Source organism: Bubalus kerabau, chromosome 13, assembly GCF_029407905.1.
Source record: "Bubalus kerabau isolate K-KA32 ecotype Philippines breed swamp buffalo chromosome 13, PCC_UOA_SB_1v2, whole genome shotgun sequence".
Lineage (NCBI taxonomy): Eukaryota > Metazoa > Chordata > Mammalia > Artiodactyla > Bovidae > Bubalus > Bubalus kerabau.
This window is the reverse complement of record NC_073636.1, coordinates 72,705,978-72,726,463: the sequence shown is the minus strand read 5'-3', so window position 1 is coordinate 72,726,463 and position 20,486 is coordinate 72,705,978. Positions and strand designations below refer to the sequence as shown.

Sequence of the window (20,486 nt, the reverse complement as noted above, 5' to 3'; positions counted from 1 at the left end):
CAGTTTCTTTACATCTGCACTCATTTATGTTTGGGTTTCACATTTCTCAGTCTTTGTCTAGCCATGAAACGGAGTTTAAAAATAGCTTTAAGAAATAGTTTCATTTTAAATGGAATTTCCTATTTTTAAAGCAAAAATATGGCAAAGAGGTATGGCTGATACTGAACTCGCCTGCACTGTCTGTCTGGCACTTTTCATGCAAAAACTCAGCCACATCACAGCCACACCACACACCATAGCTGTTGTGCTGCATGAATCATCACAACTCCTCGATGAAGAGAGAGATGAAGTGACCACCTTGAGGCCTCATAGGTAAGTGGCGAAGAGGAATTTACGTTCAAGATTTCAGAGCCCATTCTCCTAGCTGTCTCACTACCAGTCTTCTTTGCGAATCTTTCTTACCTCAGCTGCGGTAAATTTTTCCCTCGGCCCACATGTAATCCATAGTTTCACCCCAATGAGCTTCTCAGGTGTGATTTCATCTTTTAAGCTAGAAATAAGATTTTAAAAGCAAGTGTCAGATCCATGATTTAAACCAATTTGTGAGCTATTTTAGCATCTAAACTGTATGGAATCAGAGGCTACAGAGGCCCAGAGATGAAGGATTTAGAGGTACCTAGTCTAGCTTCTCTCTCAAAAGTGAGACTCCTCTCTAATAGGCCTGCCCCAGAGTCATCAGCCTCTGTTCAAATATACCTATAAGCCAAAATTATAGGTATCTTAGATTAGATTAGACCACACTAGAGCATAAAGAAGTCCCCCAACTACTAATTCAATCAGCTCTACCATTAGCTCACATGACTACATATCCTTACCCATTAAGAAAAACCATGCATACACACTCAGAGATATTTTTGGTTTTTCCTTTCCCTAAACTGAAGTACTGACCTGAGTTAAAATATGGAGAAAGCCTTTAACCTCTGAAAAACACATATATGTATAATTAGAATAATTTTTTGACTTGTAATTTGGGGGGACAACTTAATAAATATGCTAATTGCTAATTTTCAAGAGAGATGGTTTAATAATTTACTTCTGAACAATGTTTAGTGGAACCCCTCCCACCTCAAAAGCCATTCTTACATAAGATGGATACTTCCCAGTATTACCAGCAAGCTGTTTTTACCGCTCAGAAGGGAAAACAATATACTCGGTCACCTCTGAATTTTCCAATGACTCCGAAGTCTTTTCTGCATGGATTTATAGCCATTGCTGGTGGTGAAGACTTCCTTTTTGTATGCATTGAAAAGAATGGTGCTCCGAAGCTCTTTTTCCATGGTCACCTCCTTATGGGAAAAAGAAGGGACAGAAAAGGGAAACAATAAACAATATTCCAAAAGAAAGATCCTAAAAGGAATAAATGTCTATTTCCTATAATTCATTAAGAAAAGGAGTACAGCTGCAACTTACCTACAATTCCCAAAGGCTGAAAGTGAAATAAATAATCATGGCTGCAGAAACCCAAGGCAAACCCTGGGTTTCCTACCAGCCCACTCTCATGGCCCTGCCCTGCCGTCACCCTGCCACGTGGGGAACCATGTTTCCAACCTGATTCCTCACCCTTAACTCCTGTGAAATGTGGGGTATAGTTTTCTAAATTCTTTTTACACACACAGTTACAGTTTTATTTATAAAACAGAACCATATGCACTATTCTGCAACACACTTTTTTCATCTAACCTGTATCTTTCACATCTTTCCATGTCACTATATACCACTTTTTTTTTTTTTTTAAAGTGCTGCACAAGCCACTATGGAGAACAGTGTGGAGATTCCTTAAAAAACTGGAAATAGACATGCCTTATGATCCAGCAATCCCACTGCTGGGCATACACACTGAGAAAACCAGAAGGGAAAGAGACACGAGTACCCCAATGTTCATCGCAGCACTGTTTATAATAGCCAGGACATGGAAGCAACCTAGATGTCCATCAGCAGATGAATGGATAAGAAAGCTGTGGTACATATACACAATGGAGTATTATTCAGCCATTAAAAAGAATACATTTGAATCAGTTCTAATGAGGTGGATGAAACTGGAGCCTATTATACAGAGTGAAGTAAGCCAGAAAGAAAAACACCAATACAGTATACTAACGCATATATATGGAATTTAGAAAGATGGTAACAATAACCCTGTGTACGAGACAGCAAAAGAGACACTGATGTATAGAACAGTCTTATGGACTCTGTGGGAGAGGGAGAGGGTGGGAAGATTTGGGAGAATGGCATTGAAACATGTAAATATCATGTATGAAATGAGTTGCCAGTCCAGGTTCGATGCACGATACTGGATGCTTGGGGCTGGTGCACTGGGACGACCCAGAGGGATGGAATGGGGAGGGAGGAGGGAGGAGGGTTCAGGATGGGGAACACATGTATACCTGTGGCGGATTCATTTTGATATTTGGCAAATCTAATACAGTTATGTAAAGTTTAAAAATAAAATAAAATTTAAAAAAAAAAAAAAAAAAAAAAAAAAAATAAAGTGCTGCACAGTATTCCATTTTATGGATGTACCAAGATGTATGGCATCAGTCATATACCAATGGACATCTGTTTTTTTCCCCAATTTTTTGCTAGTAAAACCGTACTAAGAACATCATTGAACATGACATTTTGGTGCACTTTGCATATCCTCAGAATAAATTCCTGTTGAATGGCTAAGTAAATTATTTCTAAATTGCCCTACAAAAAACTACTAATTTTTACTTTCACTAGCACTAATACATTTCTGTTTCCACACTACTCTTTTTAACTTTTTCATCTTTGCAAATAAGATAGGCAAAAAAAAAACTTATTGTTTTAATCTGCACTCTGAAATTAGTAAGAAGACTATCTTTCACTGTGTATATTAGCCACTTGTATTCTGATTTTCGTGTTCATATACGCGGATCATTTTTCTATTAGGTTTAATACTTTTTAGTTGATCATGAAACAAATATTTTCAGAAGTTTGTTTTTAGACTTAGTTACTGGTAGTTTTTTTGGTTTAGCTTGGATGAATTTTGCAGGCTCTACGGACAGTTTTAAATTTAATAGAATCAAAAGTATTAACATTTTCCTTTTTGGCTTCTGAATTGCACTGTGTATTGAGAAGAGTTTTTGCCATGTTAAGGTTATAAATACATCTCACAATGCTTTCTTCTAGTACTTTTATGATGTTATAATTTTTAAGATTTAAACTTTAGTCCATTTGGAATTTATTTTGGTGTTTAAAATTACTTTTGTTATTGTTTTAATCACTAAAAAGCTGCCTGACACTAATCTATCTTTTCAATGCTGATTTAAAATACCACCTTGCCTATGTATTAAATCCCTAAAAATTGAATTTTATTATATATTCTATATAATCTATCTGCCTGTAAGTTCCTGCTCAGTCTCATCTATTTTAATTACTATAGTTTTATAATAGGTATGTTGGTGTTGCTGATAAAAGCTAGTCCCTCTATTACTAAGAATTTTTAGAATTTTCCTGGCTAGTCCCACATCTTCCTTCTTCAAACTGAACTTTAAAATGATTTTGACGGGTTAAAAAAAAAAAAATCCCCCCATGATCTTTTCATGTTCTATTTATCCACGCCCATGCTTATTTTCAGTGTGTACAAACAACATTATATCCTGCCTTCTGATTACCTTAGTGGTTGCATGGCTGCCATAATAAACTCAATATTCATAAGCATCTTTTCTATTTCTGGCCTATTGCAATTTACATATTTCTGCTCCTGTCACTATTTTTGTCCCAGAACAAATTCCTAAGAGCAGGATTCCTGGGAAAAGGGGATGGGACTAGGATGTTACGATACGGTTTCATGTCAATGTTCCTTCCTACTTAGTTAGGATGACCAAAAACCTTCCAGCAGGAGGCGAGTCAGATTCGAGCCCCGTCTGAGGTCTGGGATCCGGGCCTCTACCTGCGCTCCTTTTTTACTTTACCCTGCTGCTGCTGCTGCTAAGTCGATTCAGTCGTATCCGACTCTGTGCGACCCCACAAACGGCAGCCCACCAGGCTCCCCTGTCCCTGGGATTCTCCAGGCAAGAACACTGGAGTGGGTTGCCATTTTCTTCTCCAAAGCATGAAAATGAAAAGTGAAAGTGAAGTCGCTCAGTCGTGTCCGACTCTTCGCGACCCCATGGACTGCAGCCTTCGAGGCTCCTCCGCCCATGGGATTTTCCAGGCAAGAGTACTGGACCCTAGTGGACCTCAATTTTCCCTAGGATATGCCCAGCATCCTCGAGGACATCTGGCCGAGGCCCTCGCCAACTCCCAGGCCGCCTCAGCGCCCTGGCCGGCCCACCGCAGCAGGAATCCGCCTTACCTGAGGCCCGGTGACCACCGTCTGCAACCGCCGCAGCCCAGCACCGCGCGGCCACGTAACGGCCGCTTAGCAACGGCGGTTGGGAAACTGCCCGCTGGGAAGGCGTGGACCGGGGCGTAGCCCCACCTCCGGAGCGACGTGCCAACGACCTGGCGGAAGACGCCGCTACGACTAACTCTTCTAGGAGGCAGAGCCCCGGGTGGGCAGGGGCGGGGCTTATACGGGACTGTACCATTATTTTGGATAGAGGGGAAATCCAGACAGACCGTGGATTAACTTTAGGCCAAAGACAAACTCATTGGATTTTCTCCTTTAATATCTAGTTTCATTAAGGGCTTATAAAAACGACTAAGATCATGGCATCTGGTTCCAACACGTCATGGCAAATAGATGGGGAAACAGTAGAAACAGTGACAGACTTTATTTTGGGGGGGGCTCCAAAATCACTGCAGATGGTGACTGTAGCCATGAAATTAAAAAGATGCTTGCTCCTTGGAAGAAAAATTATGACCAACCTAGACAGCATATTATAAAGCAGAGACATCACTTTGCCAACAAAGGTCCGTCTAGTCAAAGCTATGGTTTTTCCAGTAGTCACGTATGGATGTGAGAGTTAGACCATAAAGGAAGCTGAGCACCAAAGAACTGATGCTTTGTAATTGTAGTGCTGAAGAAGACTCTTTGAGAGTCCCTTGGACTGCAAGGCAAGTCAGGTGGTTTGGTATTCCCATCTCTTGAAGAATTTTCCACAGTTTATTGTGATCCACAAAGTCAAAGGCTTTGGCATAGTCAAGAAAGCAGAAATAGATGTTTTTCTGGAATTCTCTTGCTTTTTCCATGATCCAGCGGATGTTGGCAATTTAATCTCTGGTTCCTCTGCCTTTTCTAAAACCAGCTTGAACATCTGGAAGTTCACGGTTCACATATTGCTGAAGCCTGGCTTGGAGAATTTGAGCATTACTCTACTAGCGTGTGAGATGAGTGCAATTGTGCGGTAGTTGGAGCATTCTTTGGCATTCCCTTTCTTTGGGATTGGAATGAAAACTGACCTTTTCCAGTCCTGTGGCCACTGCTGTTTTCCAAATTTGCTGGCATATTGAGTGCAGCACTTTCATGGCATCATCTTTCAGGATTTGAAAGAGCTCCACTGGAATTCCATCACCTCCACTAGCTTTGTTCGTAGTGATGCTTTCTAAGGCCCACTTGACTTCACATTCCAGGATGTCTGGCTCTAGGTCAGTGATCACACCATCATGATTATCTGGGTCGTGAAGATCTTTTTTGTACAGTTCTTCTGTGTATTCTTGCCATCTCTTCTTAATATCTTCTGCTTCTGTTAGGTCCATACCATTTCTGTCCTTTATCGAGCCCATCTTTGCATGAAATGTTCCCTTGGTATCTCTAATTTTGTTGATGAGATCTCTAGTCTTTCCCATTCTGTTGTTTTCCTCTATTTCTTTGCATTGATCGCTGAGGAAGGCTGAGAGTTGGACTGTAAAGAAAGCTGAGCGCTAAAGAATTGATGCTTTTGAACTGTGGTGTTGGAGAAGACTCTTGAGAGTCCCTTGGACTGCAAGGACATTCAACCAGTCCATCCTAAAGGAGATCAGTCCTGGGTGTTCTTTGGAAGGAATGATGCTAAAGCTGAAACTCCAGTACTTTGGCCACCTCATGTGAAGAGTTGACTCATTGGAAAAGACTCTGATGCTGGGAGGGATCGGGGGCAGGAGAAGAAGGGGATGACAGAGGATGAGATGGTTGGATGGCATCACTGACTCGATGCACTTGAGTTTGAGTGAACTCCGGGAGTTGGTGATGGACAGGAAGGCCTGGCGGGCTGCAATTCATGGGGTCGCAAAGAGTCGGACACGACTGAGCGACGGAACTGAACTGAACTGGACTGCAAGGAGATCCAACCTGTCCATCCTAAAGGAAATCAGTCCTGAATGTTCATTGGAAGGACTGATGCTGAAGCTCAAACTCCAATACATTGGCCACCTGATGCAAAGAACTGACTCATATGAAAAGACCCTGATGCTGGGAAAGATTGAAGGTTGGGAGGACAAGGGGACGACAGAGGATGAGATGGTTGGATGGCATCACCGACTCAATGGACACGAGTTTGAGTAAACTTCGGGAGCTGGTGATGGACAGGGAGGCCTGATGTGCTGCAGTCCATGGGGCTGCAAAGAGTCGGACACGACTGAGCGACTGAACTGAACTGAAAAATGAGAGCTTGCCCCCCGCCCCACCCTTCCCACCAAGGGCCGAAACTTCGCTCCACCCGGACGGACGAGGCTAGTGGAGTCTTCCGGCGGGGAGTACGGCAAGCCTAGTCTAGATCCCAAGGGCGCAGGCGCAGAGCGGTGGCCCGCCGGAGGGCGGAGGTTTGCTCCAGCGAGCCTCAGTAAGGGTCGCGATACTGGGAACGCGGGACTGGAGGGTCGGCGCTGTTTTACAGGAGAGTTTCGGCCTCCTGGGAGACCGGAGAGGACATCCAGGTGCAGGGCGGGCAGGTTTAATGATGAGAACGGGAATACGACTTAGTTCTTTCTGTTTGATAAGCGCCGCATCTATGAGCGCCACAGTGCCAGACTCAGGATGGGGCGGTGATCCTTTAGGGATGTTGGACCTTGTCAATCCAACCAAAAAATAAAAAATATAGGACTTCTTTAGTGATCCATTGGTTAAGAATCCTCCTTGCAAGGGAGGGGAGGCAGGTTTGATCCCTGGTTGGGGAGCTAAGTTCGCACTTACCAGGCAGCAACTGAGCCTGCAAGCTGCAATGAAAGATCCCCATTGGCGGAAACTAAGATCCTCTGCAGCCAAAACAAATTTAAAAATAAAAAATATAGACCGTTTTGAGGGAGCTCTGAGGGGCTGAAGCTGGGTAGACAGGCATCCTCGTTGAGCAGAGAAGAGAAAAAAGAATAGATCATTAAGGCCAGGGCTGGAGAAGAGCTTTTGAACCGAAGGAATTGCGTTTGGAAAGAGCCGTCGCGAAAATGAGAAACTAGAGGGCGGTAACCACAAACGGGCCAGGCTTCTCCCCAGGGGAGCACTTGGTGGCTGCCCTGAGGGAGCATGGATGTGTGTGCAATGCACCTGTCTCGCTGGCTCAAACCGATGAATACAGAGACTTAAACATTTTTGTTACAGTCTTCAGCAGGTGCAGAGTTTTAGGGTCTTAAAACACACACATACACACACACTCTCTTGTTGCCTTTTCTCAGCTACTGTCCCTACAAAGTTAAAGAGTAGAGAATAGGGTGCTTGTGATTTCTCTTCCTGAGGATGCTGTCTTTCGGTACAAAGTTGCATAAATCCTGTTTGCAGTCAGTGTTTGCTAGAAAACTAAAAAAGTACCTGCCCGAAGAACTGCACCCATTACTGGAGACTGTAGAGAGAGTAAGGGCCCGAGAATCAGCGGCTTCCAAGTTCAGTTCCTGGCTGTGCCTCGTACAGCTAGGTGACCTTGGGCAAGTCGCTTACTATCTCTGAGTGAGTGTTTATCTGTAAAGTGAGATTAATAATTTCTAAATGCTGGCGTAATGCATATGGTAGATAATGCATATGAAGCTCTGTGCTCAATAAACAGGTGTGAACAAATCTGATATTAAACAGATATTCATTTTTAATGAATATTCATAATTTTTTCATTTTTATTTTCTCTCCTGGTGGACATTTTGTGATTTTGCAGTCTTAGAACAGATAGAACCTTTGGGTGTTTCACAACTCATAGCAAGTTGTGTACTTTGACAATACTATTTCCATTTCTGATGATTAGCGCTCTTGCTTTTGGCTCTGGGAAGTTGGGGGAATTTGGGCCTCTCTCTCATCACGTTCCACACTTGTCTCTTAGCAGACACTCTTAAGATGGAAATCAAATCAGAATGTTTCTTTCAGAATTCTCAGCACATGTCAAAGGGTAACTAGCTCTCCTTGACCCAGATTTGATCCCCAGTAGGTCATTGTGGTGTCATCGATGTGTTTTCCGTGGTCTTCCAGCTTCATCCTCCATAATTCCTGGGGCAGGGCGCTGGGCAAACAAAATTGTAAGTCAAAGAGTGGGACTGAGTTAAAAGGAAAAGCCAATAAAATCACTAGCACACACTGATGTTGAAAAGAATGAAAGTTCTCCTTTTGTCCCCAGCTAATAGGACCACCCTGAAGCAGGTGATGAACTACGGTGAAAAGATTTCTTCACCGAAATAAGGCAGTATAAAATCCATCAAACAAGTGCAGGGTGTCCTGGACTCATGTGTGTTATATGCTCACATTCTGTCCAGTCAGAAATGCTTTTAGAAATGGCTAATCACTAGGCCTGTACAGACCCTGCCTGGGCTCCCTATGGCCCTAGACTTGACAAGCATACAGAGGTATATGAGGTAGAGATGTGTAAAAAGTGTTAGGTGCTCCATGCTGCCTGACTCTCTGCAACTGCATGGACTGTACCCGCTAGGCTCCTCTGTCCATGGAATTCTCCAGGCAAGAATACTGGAGTGGGTAGCCATTCCCTTCTCCAGGGGATCTTCCCAACCCAGGGATCAAACCCAGATCTGCATTGCAGGCAGATTCTTTTCCATCTGAGACAGAAAAGGGAACAGAGAATTAACTTGGCAGCCAGGCTCAGACTGTGAGCATCCAATTGAATGCCTCCTCTTGGAAGACCCCGTTTCCTATTACCTGGCTTCTTCCAGCCAGTTCCTGGCTTGGCTCTGCTTAGAGATTTTGACAGCTACTCTGCTTGGACCTAACAGCCAGAGTGAGAGGCAGACCAGCACAAAGGTTACATGTGAGAGCCCCAGAGTCAGTTTATATGGCTCCAAGTCCCAGCTCTGGCCCTTATTAGCTCTGTGACCTCTAGGAAAGGTACAGCTTCTCTGTGTTTCTTCATGGGTAAAAAGGAGATTCCTACCTTAGGGTCATTTGGATGAAAGCTGGTAACAGACATGAAAAAGTCTAGCACAGAAACTGGATCAGTGTAGGCAGATGTTCTGAAGCTGAGTTTGACCAGTTAACTCTATTGACCACAGGATTTTTGCAGAAACTAACACCTGTGGCTGGCGATTTGTTTTGTAACTGATACTGATACGTCTCCTATTGATAACATGCAGGTGACAAAAGATATACTAACACGTCTCTGGTCAAAAATGGGTTAAGCAAAAGAAGGAGTGATTAACAGTATCAGAAGCTCTCAAAATCATTGGGAAAACTAGAGAGGAAGAACCCAGGATTCCCAGGGATGACACTGCAGCACGGATGTGATAAGGAAACTGGTGCTGCCAATAAGAGCATCGTTGCCACTTCTACACCAGGAACTCAGTCTTGTGGGTTTTGTTATCACAGCAACCACATGAAAGAGAGCTCCCAGTTCCTTCCTTGAGCCAAAAATCTGATAACAGGTGCATCCTGAGGCCACATGCCTGGCCCGAGCTCCAGGGGAGGCTGGGAAAGTTAGTGTCTAGCATTTTCAGCTACGGTTAACTGGAGGAAGTGAATTGCCTCCCATCATGGCTCATAAAATAGGAGATTCCCTGACCGGGGAATAGATGCCAGGGGAATAGGCCGGGGTTCAGATGCCAGGCAGACAAACCTAATAAATGTGCAATACCACCCAGCCAAAGAAAGACATCATTGACACAGGAAAAAAGTGGATGTTGGGTGATACCTTATAGGCTTGTTGCACCTTGGTCATTTTACACATTGAGATCAAAATCCAAACACCAAGAGATCCTCTGGTTAAGAGGTGCTGGTTGCCTACCCAACATTTTCCCTTCTCCCTTAGTGTCAGAACCCCTGCGTTATTGTGGGGAGTCATGTGCCCAGTTAATTGGACATATATCCCACCCTCCAATGCAGGTAAGGTGGCTGGCTAGTGAGACGCAGAAGTCATTGGGTGGGGCTTCTTGGGAAGCTCTGTAAAGGTGCCCTTTTGCTCTTTCCTCCTTTTTTTCCTGCCCAGGACCCAGAAACAGTAGCTAGAGCTCCAGTACCATCTTAGGATAATATAATAATCCTAATAGTAGAAGCCATTTGCGAAGAATGACAGCGGACATACAGAAAGCCTCTGATGACCTGTCGTACCAGCCCTGGATCACCTAACACCATCCTTCTTTTATGTGCTGGCGGGTGGGTCGGGGGAGGGGGTGGGTGGGGTGGGCAGAAATCTTATTTAAACCATTGTTACTTTGGGCTTCTGTGACTAACAGCTGAAGGTAATTCCTTACAGATTTCAGGCTGGCTTTGGTGGTTTCACGGGAGCTTCTCTTCTAGCAATCCAAGATGGCATCATCGTCTGGCGCATAGGAGAATCCCAGGAAGGCACTTGAGGCCCCAGAGCTGCTCGCCATGGTGTCAGGAGTGCAGCCAATGGACTTTGACACAGCTTCTTGCGTGAACTCTGGGTCAAAGTGTTTCAAGTCAGCAGGTCCTGCCTGTGAATATAAGCCAACGATGAGAAGGGAACACTGGGTCGGAGCTGCCAAAGGAGCCCAGAGCCCTGAGAGAGCTGTTAGATCTCCCCTCTGAGTGCCCCAGGGGCATCCTTCTTTAACTGTCATTTTTTCATGCATTTACACTAGTCATCATGTTCCACAAGGTCCAGTAACCATTTACCAATTCCTCTACCTGCCTGGCCCCCTGCCTGCTCTACATCAACCCTCCATATGCTGCCAGTAGATTGTGACATGAAGAAAGTATGAATCAAGAACCTAAAAATGTGCACAACAGATTCAGAGAACAAATGAGTGGTTACCAGAGAGGAGAGGGGTGGGAGGAAGGGCAAAACAGGTGAAGGGGATTAAGATGTACAAACCACTAGGTATAAAATAAGTTACAAGGATGTAATGGACAGCACAGGGAACATAGTAGTTTATAATAACTCTGTATGGAGTATAATATGCACAAATATCGAATTACTATGCTGTACACCTGAAACTAAAATAATACTGCAAGTCAGCTAACTGTGGTGGTGGTGGTGGTTTAGTCGCTGAGTCGTGTCCAACTCTTGTGACCCCATGGACTGTAGCCCGCCAGGCTCCTCTGTCCATGGGATTCTCCAGACAAGAATACTGGAGTGGGTTGCCATTTCCTTCTCCAGGGGATCTTCCCAACCCAGGAATTGAACCTGGGATTCCTGCATTGTAGGCAGATTCTTTACCAACCAAGCTATGAGGGAAGCCCCAATTAACTATACCTCAACAATAAAAAATAAAATATATTCACATTCTTTGACTTGGTAATTCCCCATCTGGAATCCATCTTGAAATAATCAGAACTCTGGACAATTTGCAGCAACATGGATGGACCTAGAGATTGTCATACTGAGTGAAGTCAGACAGAAAGACAAATATATTGCTTATATGTGGAATCTAAAAAAATGATAGAAATGAACTTATTTACAAAACAGAAAACCTCACAGACATAGAAAACAAACTTTTGGTTACCAAGGGGAACAGGGGAGTGATAAATTAGGAGACTGGGATTGACATATATACACTATTATATGAAAGATAACTAATAAGAACCTACTGTACAGCCCAGGGAACTTTATTCGGTGCTCTGTAATGACCTATATGGGAATGGAGTCTAGAAGAGAGTGGATCTATGTATGACTGTTTCACTTTACAGCAGAAACTAGCCTAACATTATAAATCAACTATACTCCAATTAAAAATTTAATTAAAAAATAACTGGACAAAGACATGAACTTAAAGATATTAATCCATTATGATAAAGAAAAAATGGTAATAACCTAAAGTTCACCATTAGGAACATGGTGGAATAAATTATGTTACCAACATAGGGTTGAAATATTATACAGCCACTTTAAATCATAGTCTTCTGTGACTTAGGAAAATGATGACATAGTTTTAGCAAAAAGAGGGAGGAGATGAGATCTATCTATATACATGAATTATGATCTATGTTGGGGGAGATGATGTCTGTATCTGTGTATGAACTATGACCTACATAAAAAAACAGAAAAAAATATCTGAAACGTGCCAGTGGTGTGTGCTTTCTCTTGGGTGGTGAGATAATACGCTCTTTCTCCTTAATGCTTTAAATTTATTTTATTTCTTGGTCATGCTGTGCAGCACACAGGATCTTAAGTTCCCTGACCAGGGATCAGACCTGTGCCTGCTGCAGCGGAAGCTTAAAGTCTTAACCAGTGGACTGCCAAGGAAGTCCCTCTCCGTGATGATTTAAATGTCTCTGTTTTACACACTTTCTACAATAAATACATGTCATTTATTACCAGGAAGAAAGCTAAACATAGGGAAAAAAATTGTCACAGGACTCGGCTCTGTCTGGGTGTGCTCCATGACACAGAACACTTTAAAAGCTGTAAAGCGCTTTGCAATGAGGGTTATTGGTATTGAAAGTAAAGGGAGGCAACCTGGCTCCTCATACAGAGCTGAACTGGCAGTCAGGACTTCCGGGTTCCAGACCCAATTCTGCCTCTGGCTTACAGGGTGGCCTTGAACAAACCACTGAGCTTCTTGGACCCTCGGTTCTCCCATCTGTAGGAAGAGGCCAGGCCAGGATACCCTCCCTAGGTACCCTCCAAGCTTCCACCAGTCCTGGGAACCCAGAAGCCAGAACGTGATGGCCTCTTACCACATTTGGGTTGAAGGGTGGAGTCAGCCTCTTGTGGTACAAGTCATCCCAGTTTATGGGGCTGAAGAACACATGGCTCTTTATCTCAAGCTGTGGGAAGAAGGTGATCAGTAGCAGTCCTCTCCATTGGCGCTCCCACCCCACCCCACATGCCTCGGGGCTCCAACTCTATTGGCAACCGGTTGTCTAGCCCCAAAATCTTTACTAGGAAGGTAACTTGCTGGCTGGTTTCCTGGAACAAAGGAGTGTCTGCAATAAGACCTCTCCCCTTAGCCGTTATCTCAAGCCCAGACCTTTTCCCTGTAGCATCTGTTTATTCCACAGCTATGCATAGAGCACCTACCCTGTACCATACTAGGCTGTAGAGGTATGTCAGTGAGTAAGACAGCAGACCCTACTCTTGGAGGGTCCTGGGGAATCTTACTTCACTCTCAGTGCATCCTGACTCTTCCAGAATTCTTTTTTTTCAAATACACTCTTTTTTTAAAAAGTCTTTATTGAATTTATTACAATATTACTTCTGTTTTATGTTTTGGTTTTTTTGGCTGCAAGGCATGTGGGATGTCAGCTCCCTAACCAGAGACTGAGCCCACATTCCCTGCATTGGAAGAGGAAGTCCCAACCATTGGGCCACCAGGGAGATCCCTCTTCCAGAAATCTAGACAGAGAAATAGATGAAATCAACTCACTAAGGAAGATTTGAGAAGTAAAGCCCCAAGAAAAGCTGCAGTTTCGCAAAGATCCAGAATTAAGGATTCAGCCTTGGGCATGATTCATCTCTTCTTTCCTAATCCAAACTAATGTTGACAAAAACTTCCGCCTTTTCCAGCAGAGCCCTCCCTCTCTCTATGTCTCTCAAAGAATGATTCTCTAACTCTGTGTATCTGAACTCCCTGGGGAATTGTTAACAAGCCAGATCCAAACGATTTCTAGAATACTCACAAAACTGGTAACACTTGTTACCTCAAAATTTTAAAAACTAGGTAGCTGAAGGGACTTTTTCTGAATATCCTTTGAATCTTGATCTATGGGAAAGTATACCTTATTTTAAAAATCACATTTTTTTAAGATGCAAATTTCCTCTGGAAAGGAGGGACCTGTCTTCATGAAAGCCTTTTCTTTAAGCTGTCCAGGGATGGGTAGGCAAAAGCCTTAAATGTTGTTAAACTTCACGGTATCTGGCATATAGGATAGTTTGTACACTTAAAAAGCACTTTCTACATGGCAGGCACTAGCCTAAGTGTTTGCTTATGTTATTTGACCTTCATAAGAGCTACAAACTGGGTGCTGTTACTATAGATGGGAAGAAACGTTAAAGCAGGGGCTTCCCAGGAGGCTCAAACAGTAAAGAATCTGCCTGCCAAGAAGGAGACGTGAGAGATCCCCTGGAGAAGGGAATGGCAATCCACTCCAGCATTCTTGCTTGGGAAATTCCACGGACAGAGGAGCCTGGCAGGCTACATTCTCTGGGGTTGCAAAAGACTTGAAGGTGACTTACCAACTAAACAACAAAGAGAGCTTAAGCCGTTTATCCTGCCCCCAGTGCTTGGTGGAGAAAGGATCTGAATCCAGGCAGTCTGTCTCACAGTTCATGCAATCCCAACTACTACGCTAGAAGAACAAACTTCTATGGAGAAAAGTACTGTGATCATCTTATAAATCCAAATGATCTTTTGTTGAGTAGAGAATGTATGATTATTTTTTTAATTTTGCTCTTTTTTTTTTTTTTTAAGCCATGAACTTATTTGGAGAACAGACTGTGAATTCTTCATCTCTCTATTCAGATGTCCAGCCTGGGTCCTGGCAAGGGGGAAGTGCTCAGATATTTGTGAAAAGCAGTTTAGTTTGCTCTCTGTACAGAAGCCAGAGGAATTTGTCAAAACTTAACCGGGAGCCTCCACTCTCCTGCTCAGCATATACTGATTAATCAATCGTCTAATTATCTCTCTCTGCCTTGCTCCTCCTGCAGGACTTTTGCACACGCTGTGCCCTGTGTCTGGGATGCCTCCTCCCAGTTCTTTCCCATCCTTCAAATCTCAGCTCAATTGTCACCTCCTTATAGAGGACCTCCCTGACCACGCCAGTGTGAATTTCCCCCAGTATTGTCTATCTCTGCTCATAGTTGATGTCTTTCTGAAACAGGCCGGAACCTGGGACCCTTTACCGGAGTGTCTACACTTGAACTTAGACAAACACCCAGAGAACCGTCTCATCCAGCAACAGAATACAAAGAAACGATAAGGGACGAAAAAGAACTGCACGCATGCGCAGTTGGGACAAATTATGAGCCATAAGATACAAAAAAGCCAAAAACCAACTGCCCCTTCTGGGGTGCTGGGAGAAAAAGCAGGGTACTGTGCGTGAACCCTGCACACAACACCACCAAGGGGGTGGGCAGACCACCTAAGCCACTTCTGACTGGCCCCCAGATCTGCCCTTACCCTCACCCCATATAATGAATCAGTCCGCCCTCCTTGGAGAGCCAACAAGGGCATGTGTTACTTATTTCTGCTCCCTCATCCTACCGCATAAGTCCCAGTAAAGACTTGCCTGCATTCCTGTCTGGCCTCTTAGCATAGTCACACTCTATAATAATTTATGTTTGTTCGTCTACCTTTCCCTCATAAACTTAAGGGCAGAAACCCAGTCTAACAAATCCCAAGCATTTAGCTCAAAGCCCAGCACATAGGAGGTGTCCATAAATATTGGTTGACTAGAAGCGTTAGATTGAAGGAAATAGACAGCAGCAGCTGTGAATCTCTGAACGGGTGAATTAGCAGTGCCTGGCTTTAGGGAACTGCTGGATGTGTGACATTGCTTCTGGGCTGCCTCAGCAGGAGGCTGAGCGCCCAGCGCTCGGCTGGCAGGTCACCTACAAAGTCTGTTTTGGAGCCCAGCCGCTGCCTCTGGTCTTTGTGGAGCAGGGCTTGCAGAAGGTCGCAGGCAGCCACCGTCCGGCCCCCGGGAATCCGTAGCGGCTGATGCAGAATATTCTCGTACATCTGGGATACGTCTTGGCTGTAGAAGGGCGGCTGGTGAGAGAGAGGCAGAGAGAAGGGAGGATCATCCATGCTAAAGTGGGCACAGTTCTCAGAAACACTTGGAGCAAAGCGGGGGGGCAGCTGGAAGGATTCAGCCAGACTTGTGTCTTGTGCCATGGCTCACGTGGCAGAGTGGAGAGAGACAGAGACCTCTGGGTGTCCAGCACAGTGGAGGGGCTGCAGGGAAGGCCAAGAAGACTCTCCCCTCCAGCGTGAGGCTGTGGACCTCTCCAGGTGCCCCCTCTATCCCACGTCTCTTAATCAAGCTTGTGCACCAACTTCGCACTTTGCAAAGTTAACAGTTGCTCATCATCATTTTATTCCAGCCTCATATGATGGTTATGAGACATGTTGTCATTTTTCAGACGAGAAGCACAGGCAGTCTAGGATTGGATCCAGGGGCTAGTTCTACCACCTCTCAGGACTGTGACCTCTTTGAGCCTAAGTTTCCCTCTTAGTAAAATAAGAACAACCCCATTTCCTGCAGTGCCCGCGTCCAAAGGCTGTTTTGAGGCACCAAAGGAGTAACACATGAGATAGTATATTATAAAGTGTGGAACTGACTTTATTGGAAAAAAACATACTTTATCCTTGTATCCATGTTTGCATCACCCTTTTTGAGCTTGTAGAGAAGAGGTGGCTCATTCAACTCCTTGAGGAGCCTGAGGAGGCCACACAAGGGAGAGATCCACCCCCCATCTCTTCCAGAATCAGCTCTACCCCACTCACCAGGCCATGTAGCATCTCGTAGAGCACCGCTCCCAAGCACCACCAATCCACTGCCCGATCGTAAGGCTCCTTACGGAGCACTTCTGGAGCCAAGTACTGTTGAGAGAAAACACACTGATTTGAAAGACACTCAGCTTCCATCTCCCCATTTGTAAACAAGGTACTTGGAGGAAAAGATCACCAGAAGCTGATTCTGCTGTGATATTTACTTAGCTGTGCATGTGTTCATTCAGCATCAGTTCATCAAAGACCTGCTTTGTGCAGGACCCTTTGCCAGTGTGCTGAGGATGTAGAGGAAATCTGGCAGGCAGTTGGACTGCCCTGTACAGATGTATATGTTGTGCACCACACAAAAGCACCAGCCAAAGGGGTAAAGGGGGTTGCAAGCCTGGTTGTGATCCACTCACCAAACCATAACCCTAGTATAAGACTGTATCCGGCAACTTGTGTGCATGTGTGCTAAGTTGCTTTAGTCGTGTCTGACTCTTTGCGACCCTATGGACTGTAGCCCGCCAGGCTCCTCTGTTCATGGGATTCTCCAGGCAAGAATACTGGAGCGGGTTACCATGCCCTCCTCCAGGAGATCTTCCTGACCGAGGGATCAAACCACATCTCTTATGTCTCCTGCATTGGCAGGCAGGTTCTTTACCACTAGCTACACTTAGGAATCCCCATCCAGCAACTCACATATGTTTAAAGGGAAAACTTGAGGCTTCCCTGGTGATCCAGTGATTAAGAATTCACCTGCCAGTGCAGAGGACACAGGTTCAATCCCTGGTCTAGGAACTAAGATCCTACATGCCACAGGGCAACTAAGACTATATGCCACAACTACTGAGCCCATGTGCCCTAGGGCCAGGGCTCTGCAACAAGAGAAATCACCCCAATGAGAAGCCCAAGCACCACAAGGAAGAGTAGCCCCTGCTTGCTGCAACTAGAGAAAGCCCATGTGCAGTAATGAGCAGCAGCCAAAAATAAAATACAATACAAAATAAATAAATGGGAAACGGTTTCTAATTAGTCTGCCCAAAGGGAGTGCCTTTAATTTGCTCAAAAGCATCCAAGTGATGTCTTGGAACTAGGAAAGCCCTGGGGATACTCACAGGGCAGTTGGAAGACTCACAGATGAAGTATAAGTCAGAGTGGCCCATATCTGCACAGGTAACCTTAGTAATGGAGGGATGGAAAGGAGTCAGGAAAGAGGAGGTAGCATTTGAGCTCCTACTGACAGCTGAATGCAAGCTATGTATCTGCACCTCGCACAAGTAGAGAACCTTAGGCAGAATTGTGCTTCCTGCAGACCCAAGGGCTTGGGAACCTCTTAGGCTGGGGTCTCTACCACCAAGGAAAGAGGCCTCAGCAACAGACCAAGCCACGCTGAGGCTGCATGGGTGTGGAGAGGGGCAGGGAGTTACCCAGACCTAGTCCCATGAAATTAAAAGATGCTTACCCCTTGGAAGGAAAGTCATGACCAACCTAGACACCATATTAAAAAGCAGAGACATTACTTTGCCAACAAAGGTCTGTCTAGTCAAGGCTATGGTTTTTCCAGTGGTCATGTATGGATGTGAGAGTTGGACTATAAAGAAAGCTGAGCACCAAAGAATTGATAGTTTTGAACTGTAGTGTTGGAGAAGACTCTTGAGAGTCCCTTGGACTGCAAGGAGAACCAACCAGTCCATCCTAAGGGAGACCAGTCTTGGGTGTTCATTGGAAGGACTGATGTTGAAGCTGAAACTCCAATACTTTGGCCATCTGATGCAAAGAGCTGACTCATTTGAAAAGACCCTTATGCTGGGAAAGATTGAGGGCAGGAGGAGAAGGGGACAACAGAGGATGAGATGGTTGGATGGCATCACTGACTCAATGGACACGAATTTGGGTGGCCTCTGGGAGTTGGTGATGAACAGGGAGGCCTGGCGTGCTGCATTTCATGGGGTTGCAAAGAGTCGGACACGACTGAGCGACTGAACTGAACTGAACTGAGTCCCACTGAATGTATGTCCCCAAGCAGGTCGTTGAACCTCCAAGAATGTTGGTGTCCTTATCCCACATAATGGAACTGCAGAATCTCTCCCTAGGGGCTGTGTTAAGGACATAGGCGAGGAACTTTCTTGATGGTCCAGTGGCTAAGAGTTCTTCTTCCAATGCAGAGGATGCGGGTTTGATCCCTGGTTGGGGAACTAAGATCCTACATGCTGCAGGGCAACTGAGCCTGCCTGCTGCAGCAAGAGAAGCCCCCTCACTGCAACTAGACAAAGCCCATATGCTGCAACAAAGAACCAGCACAGCCACACGCACATAAAAAAGACACCTGCTAATATATGTGTTGGCCCTTAAACAACTGTGAACAACTGAGCAACTGTGATATCTCTTGTCTGTGCTCCCGGCACCATGGCAGTGCCTGCGTCATGGAAGAGATGACCTGTTAGAGCCACATGTCTCCTACATGATCCATCTGCTCCTGGCAGTAGCCAAGGAAGGGATAGTTGGGCTGGCAGGGCTTTGGGAGGCCAGCTCTGTCCAGCGAACACCCTCCCAGACCCAAACACAGAAAACTACTCCTCGTTAGAGAGGGTATCTGTCCACCGGCTCTCCTAAAACCAAACAGAGGAGGCTCAGCTGAAATCTGAGACCCAGATTCTTAAGCTTATGGAAAAAAAACAAAAGCTAAAGTCTTGGGCCATGCCAGCTCGAGAGGGCTTGCCAGCCCTGCAGCCTCAGACCCCCACCCCCCCATCCAGACATCCTTCCAAGCAGCTGGAAACCCCTTTGGGTTCAAGGTCCAAGGTTCAACACTGGTAGAAGTTTAAGGAACGGCTTTTAACCCCAAAGTTGCAGGGAGGCCTTGGCAGGACAGAGAGACATGTATGAATGATTGCTGAGAGTCACAAATTTTAACCCTCCAGGCTCATAGTGGCTGGAAGAAGGAGGGAGATCGGTATCTTTACACTTGATCTTAACTGTCAGGTCAGGCCAGGGCCTCCTATGCACATGGACTTCACCCTGCAGGGCAGTGCTATCTAACACAGTAACCACTAGCCACGTGTGACTACCAAACATTTGAAATGTGGCCGAGCTAAGCTGAGAGGGACAGTAAGTGTAAAACGCACACCAGATCAAAGGCTTAGTTAGAAAAAATAAAACAAAGTATTTCAACAATTTTATGTTGACTGTATATTGGCATGATACTATTTTGTATTGCTGTTGTTTAGTCACTAAGTCATGTCTGACTTTTGTTTTTTTACATGTTGTTTTTTTTTTTTTTTTTTTGGCTACATTGGGTCTTAGTTCCCTAAGGCATCTAGTTCCCTAGTCAGGGATCGAACCCATGCCCACTGTTTTGGGAGCCCACAGTCTTAGCCACTGGACCACTGGGGAAGTCCCACATGCTGGTTTTTTGTTTGTTTTGTTTTAAATTATCAAAGATTACAATTGTACAATATTGAGAAGTATAGAACAAAATACAATTATTGGAGGACAATTGCTGTACAATATCGTGCCTGACTCTTGCTATCCCATGCACTGTAGCCCACCAGGCTCCTCTGTCCATGGGATTTTCCAGGCAAGAATACTGGAGTGGGTTTCCATTTCCTCCTCCAGGGGATCTTCCTGACCCAGGGTTCGAACCTGTGTTTCCTGCATTGGCAGGTGGATTCTTGACCACTAAGCCCCCTGGGAAACCCACTATTTTGTATGTGTTGGGTTAAATAAAATTCATTATTAAAATTGATTTCATCTTTTTATTTTTGAGTGTGGATTGCTGGAAATTTTAA

At 44.8% G+C, this 20,486-nt stretch overlaps 2 protein-coding genes across 3 annotated transcripts in view; both read right to left on the bottom strand.

Moving 5' to 3' along the window:
- Positions 1 to 4,476, bottom strand: part of IFT52 (intraflagellar transport 52) — a 32,513-nt gene extending 28,037 nt beyond the window's left edge. For both annotated transcript variants that reach the window (XM_055545064.1, XM_055545065.1), the window contains exons 1-3: positions 4,319 to 4,476; positions 1,159 to 1,286; positions 403 to 490 (exon numbers count right to left, since the gene is read on the bottom strand). In XM_055545064.1, coding sequence (XP_055401039.1) covers positions 403 to 490; positions 1,159 to 1,277 — 207 coding nt within the window. In that variant the 5' untranslated portion in view covers positions 1,278 to 1,286; positions 4,319 to 4,476. The remainder of the gene's footprint in view (positions 1 to 402; positions 491 to 1,158; positions 1,287 to 4,318) is intronic.
- Positions 4,477 to 7,665: 3,189 nt separating this feature from the next.
- Positions 7,666 to 20,486, bottom strand: part of SGK2 (serum/glucocorticoid regulated kinase 2) — a 35,673-nt gene continuing 22,852 nt past the window's right edge. Inside the window, exons 14-18 of the mRNA XM_055543344.1 lie at positions 16,711 to 16,806; positions 15,817 to 15,972; positions 12,941 to 13,030; positions 10,549 to 10,755; positions 7,666 to 8,357 (exon numbers count right to left, since the gene is read on the bottom strand). Coding sequence (XP_055399319.1) covers positions 10,591 to 10,755; positions 12,941 to 13,030; positions 15,817 to 15,972; positions 16,711 to 16,806 — 507 coding nt within the window. The 3' untranslated portion in view covers positions 7,666 to 8,357; positions 10,549 to 10,590. The remainder of the gene's footprint in view (positions 8,358 to 10,548; positions 10,756 to 12,940; positions 13,031 to 15,816; positions 15,973 to 16,710; positions 16,807 to 20,486) is intronic.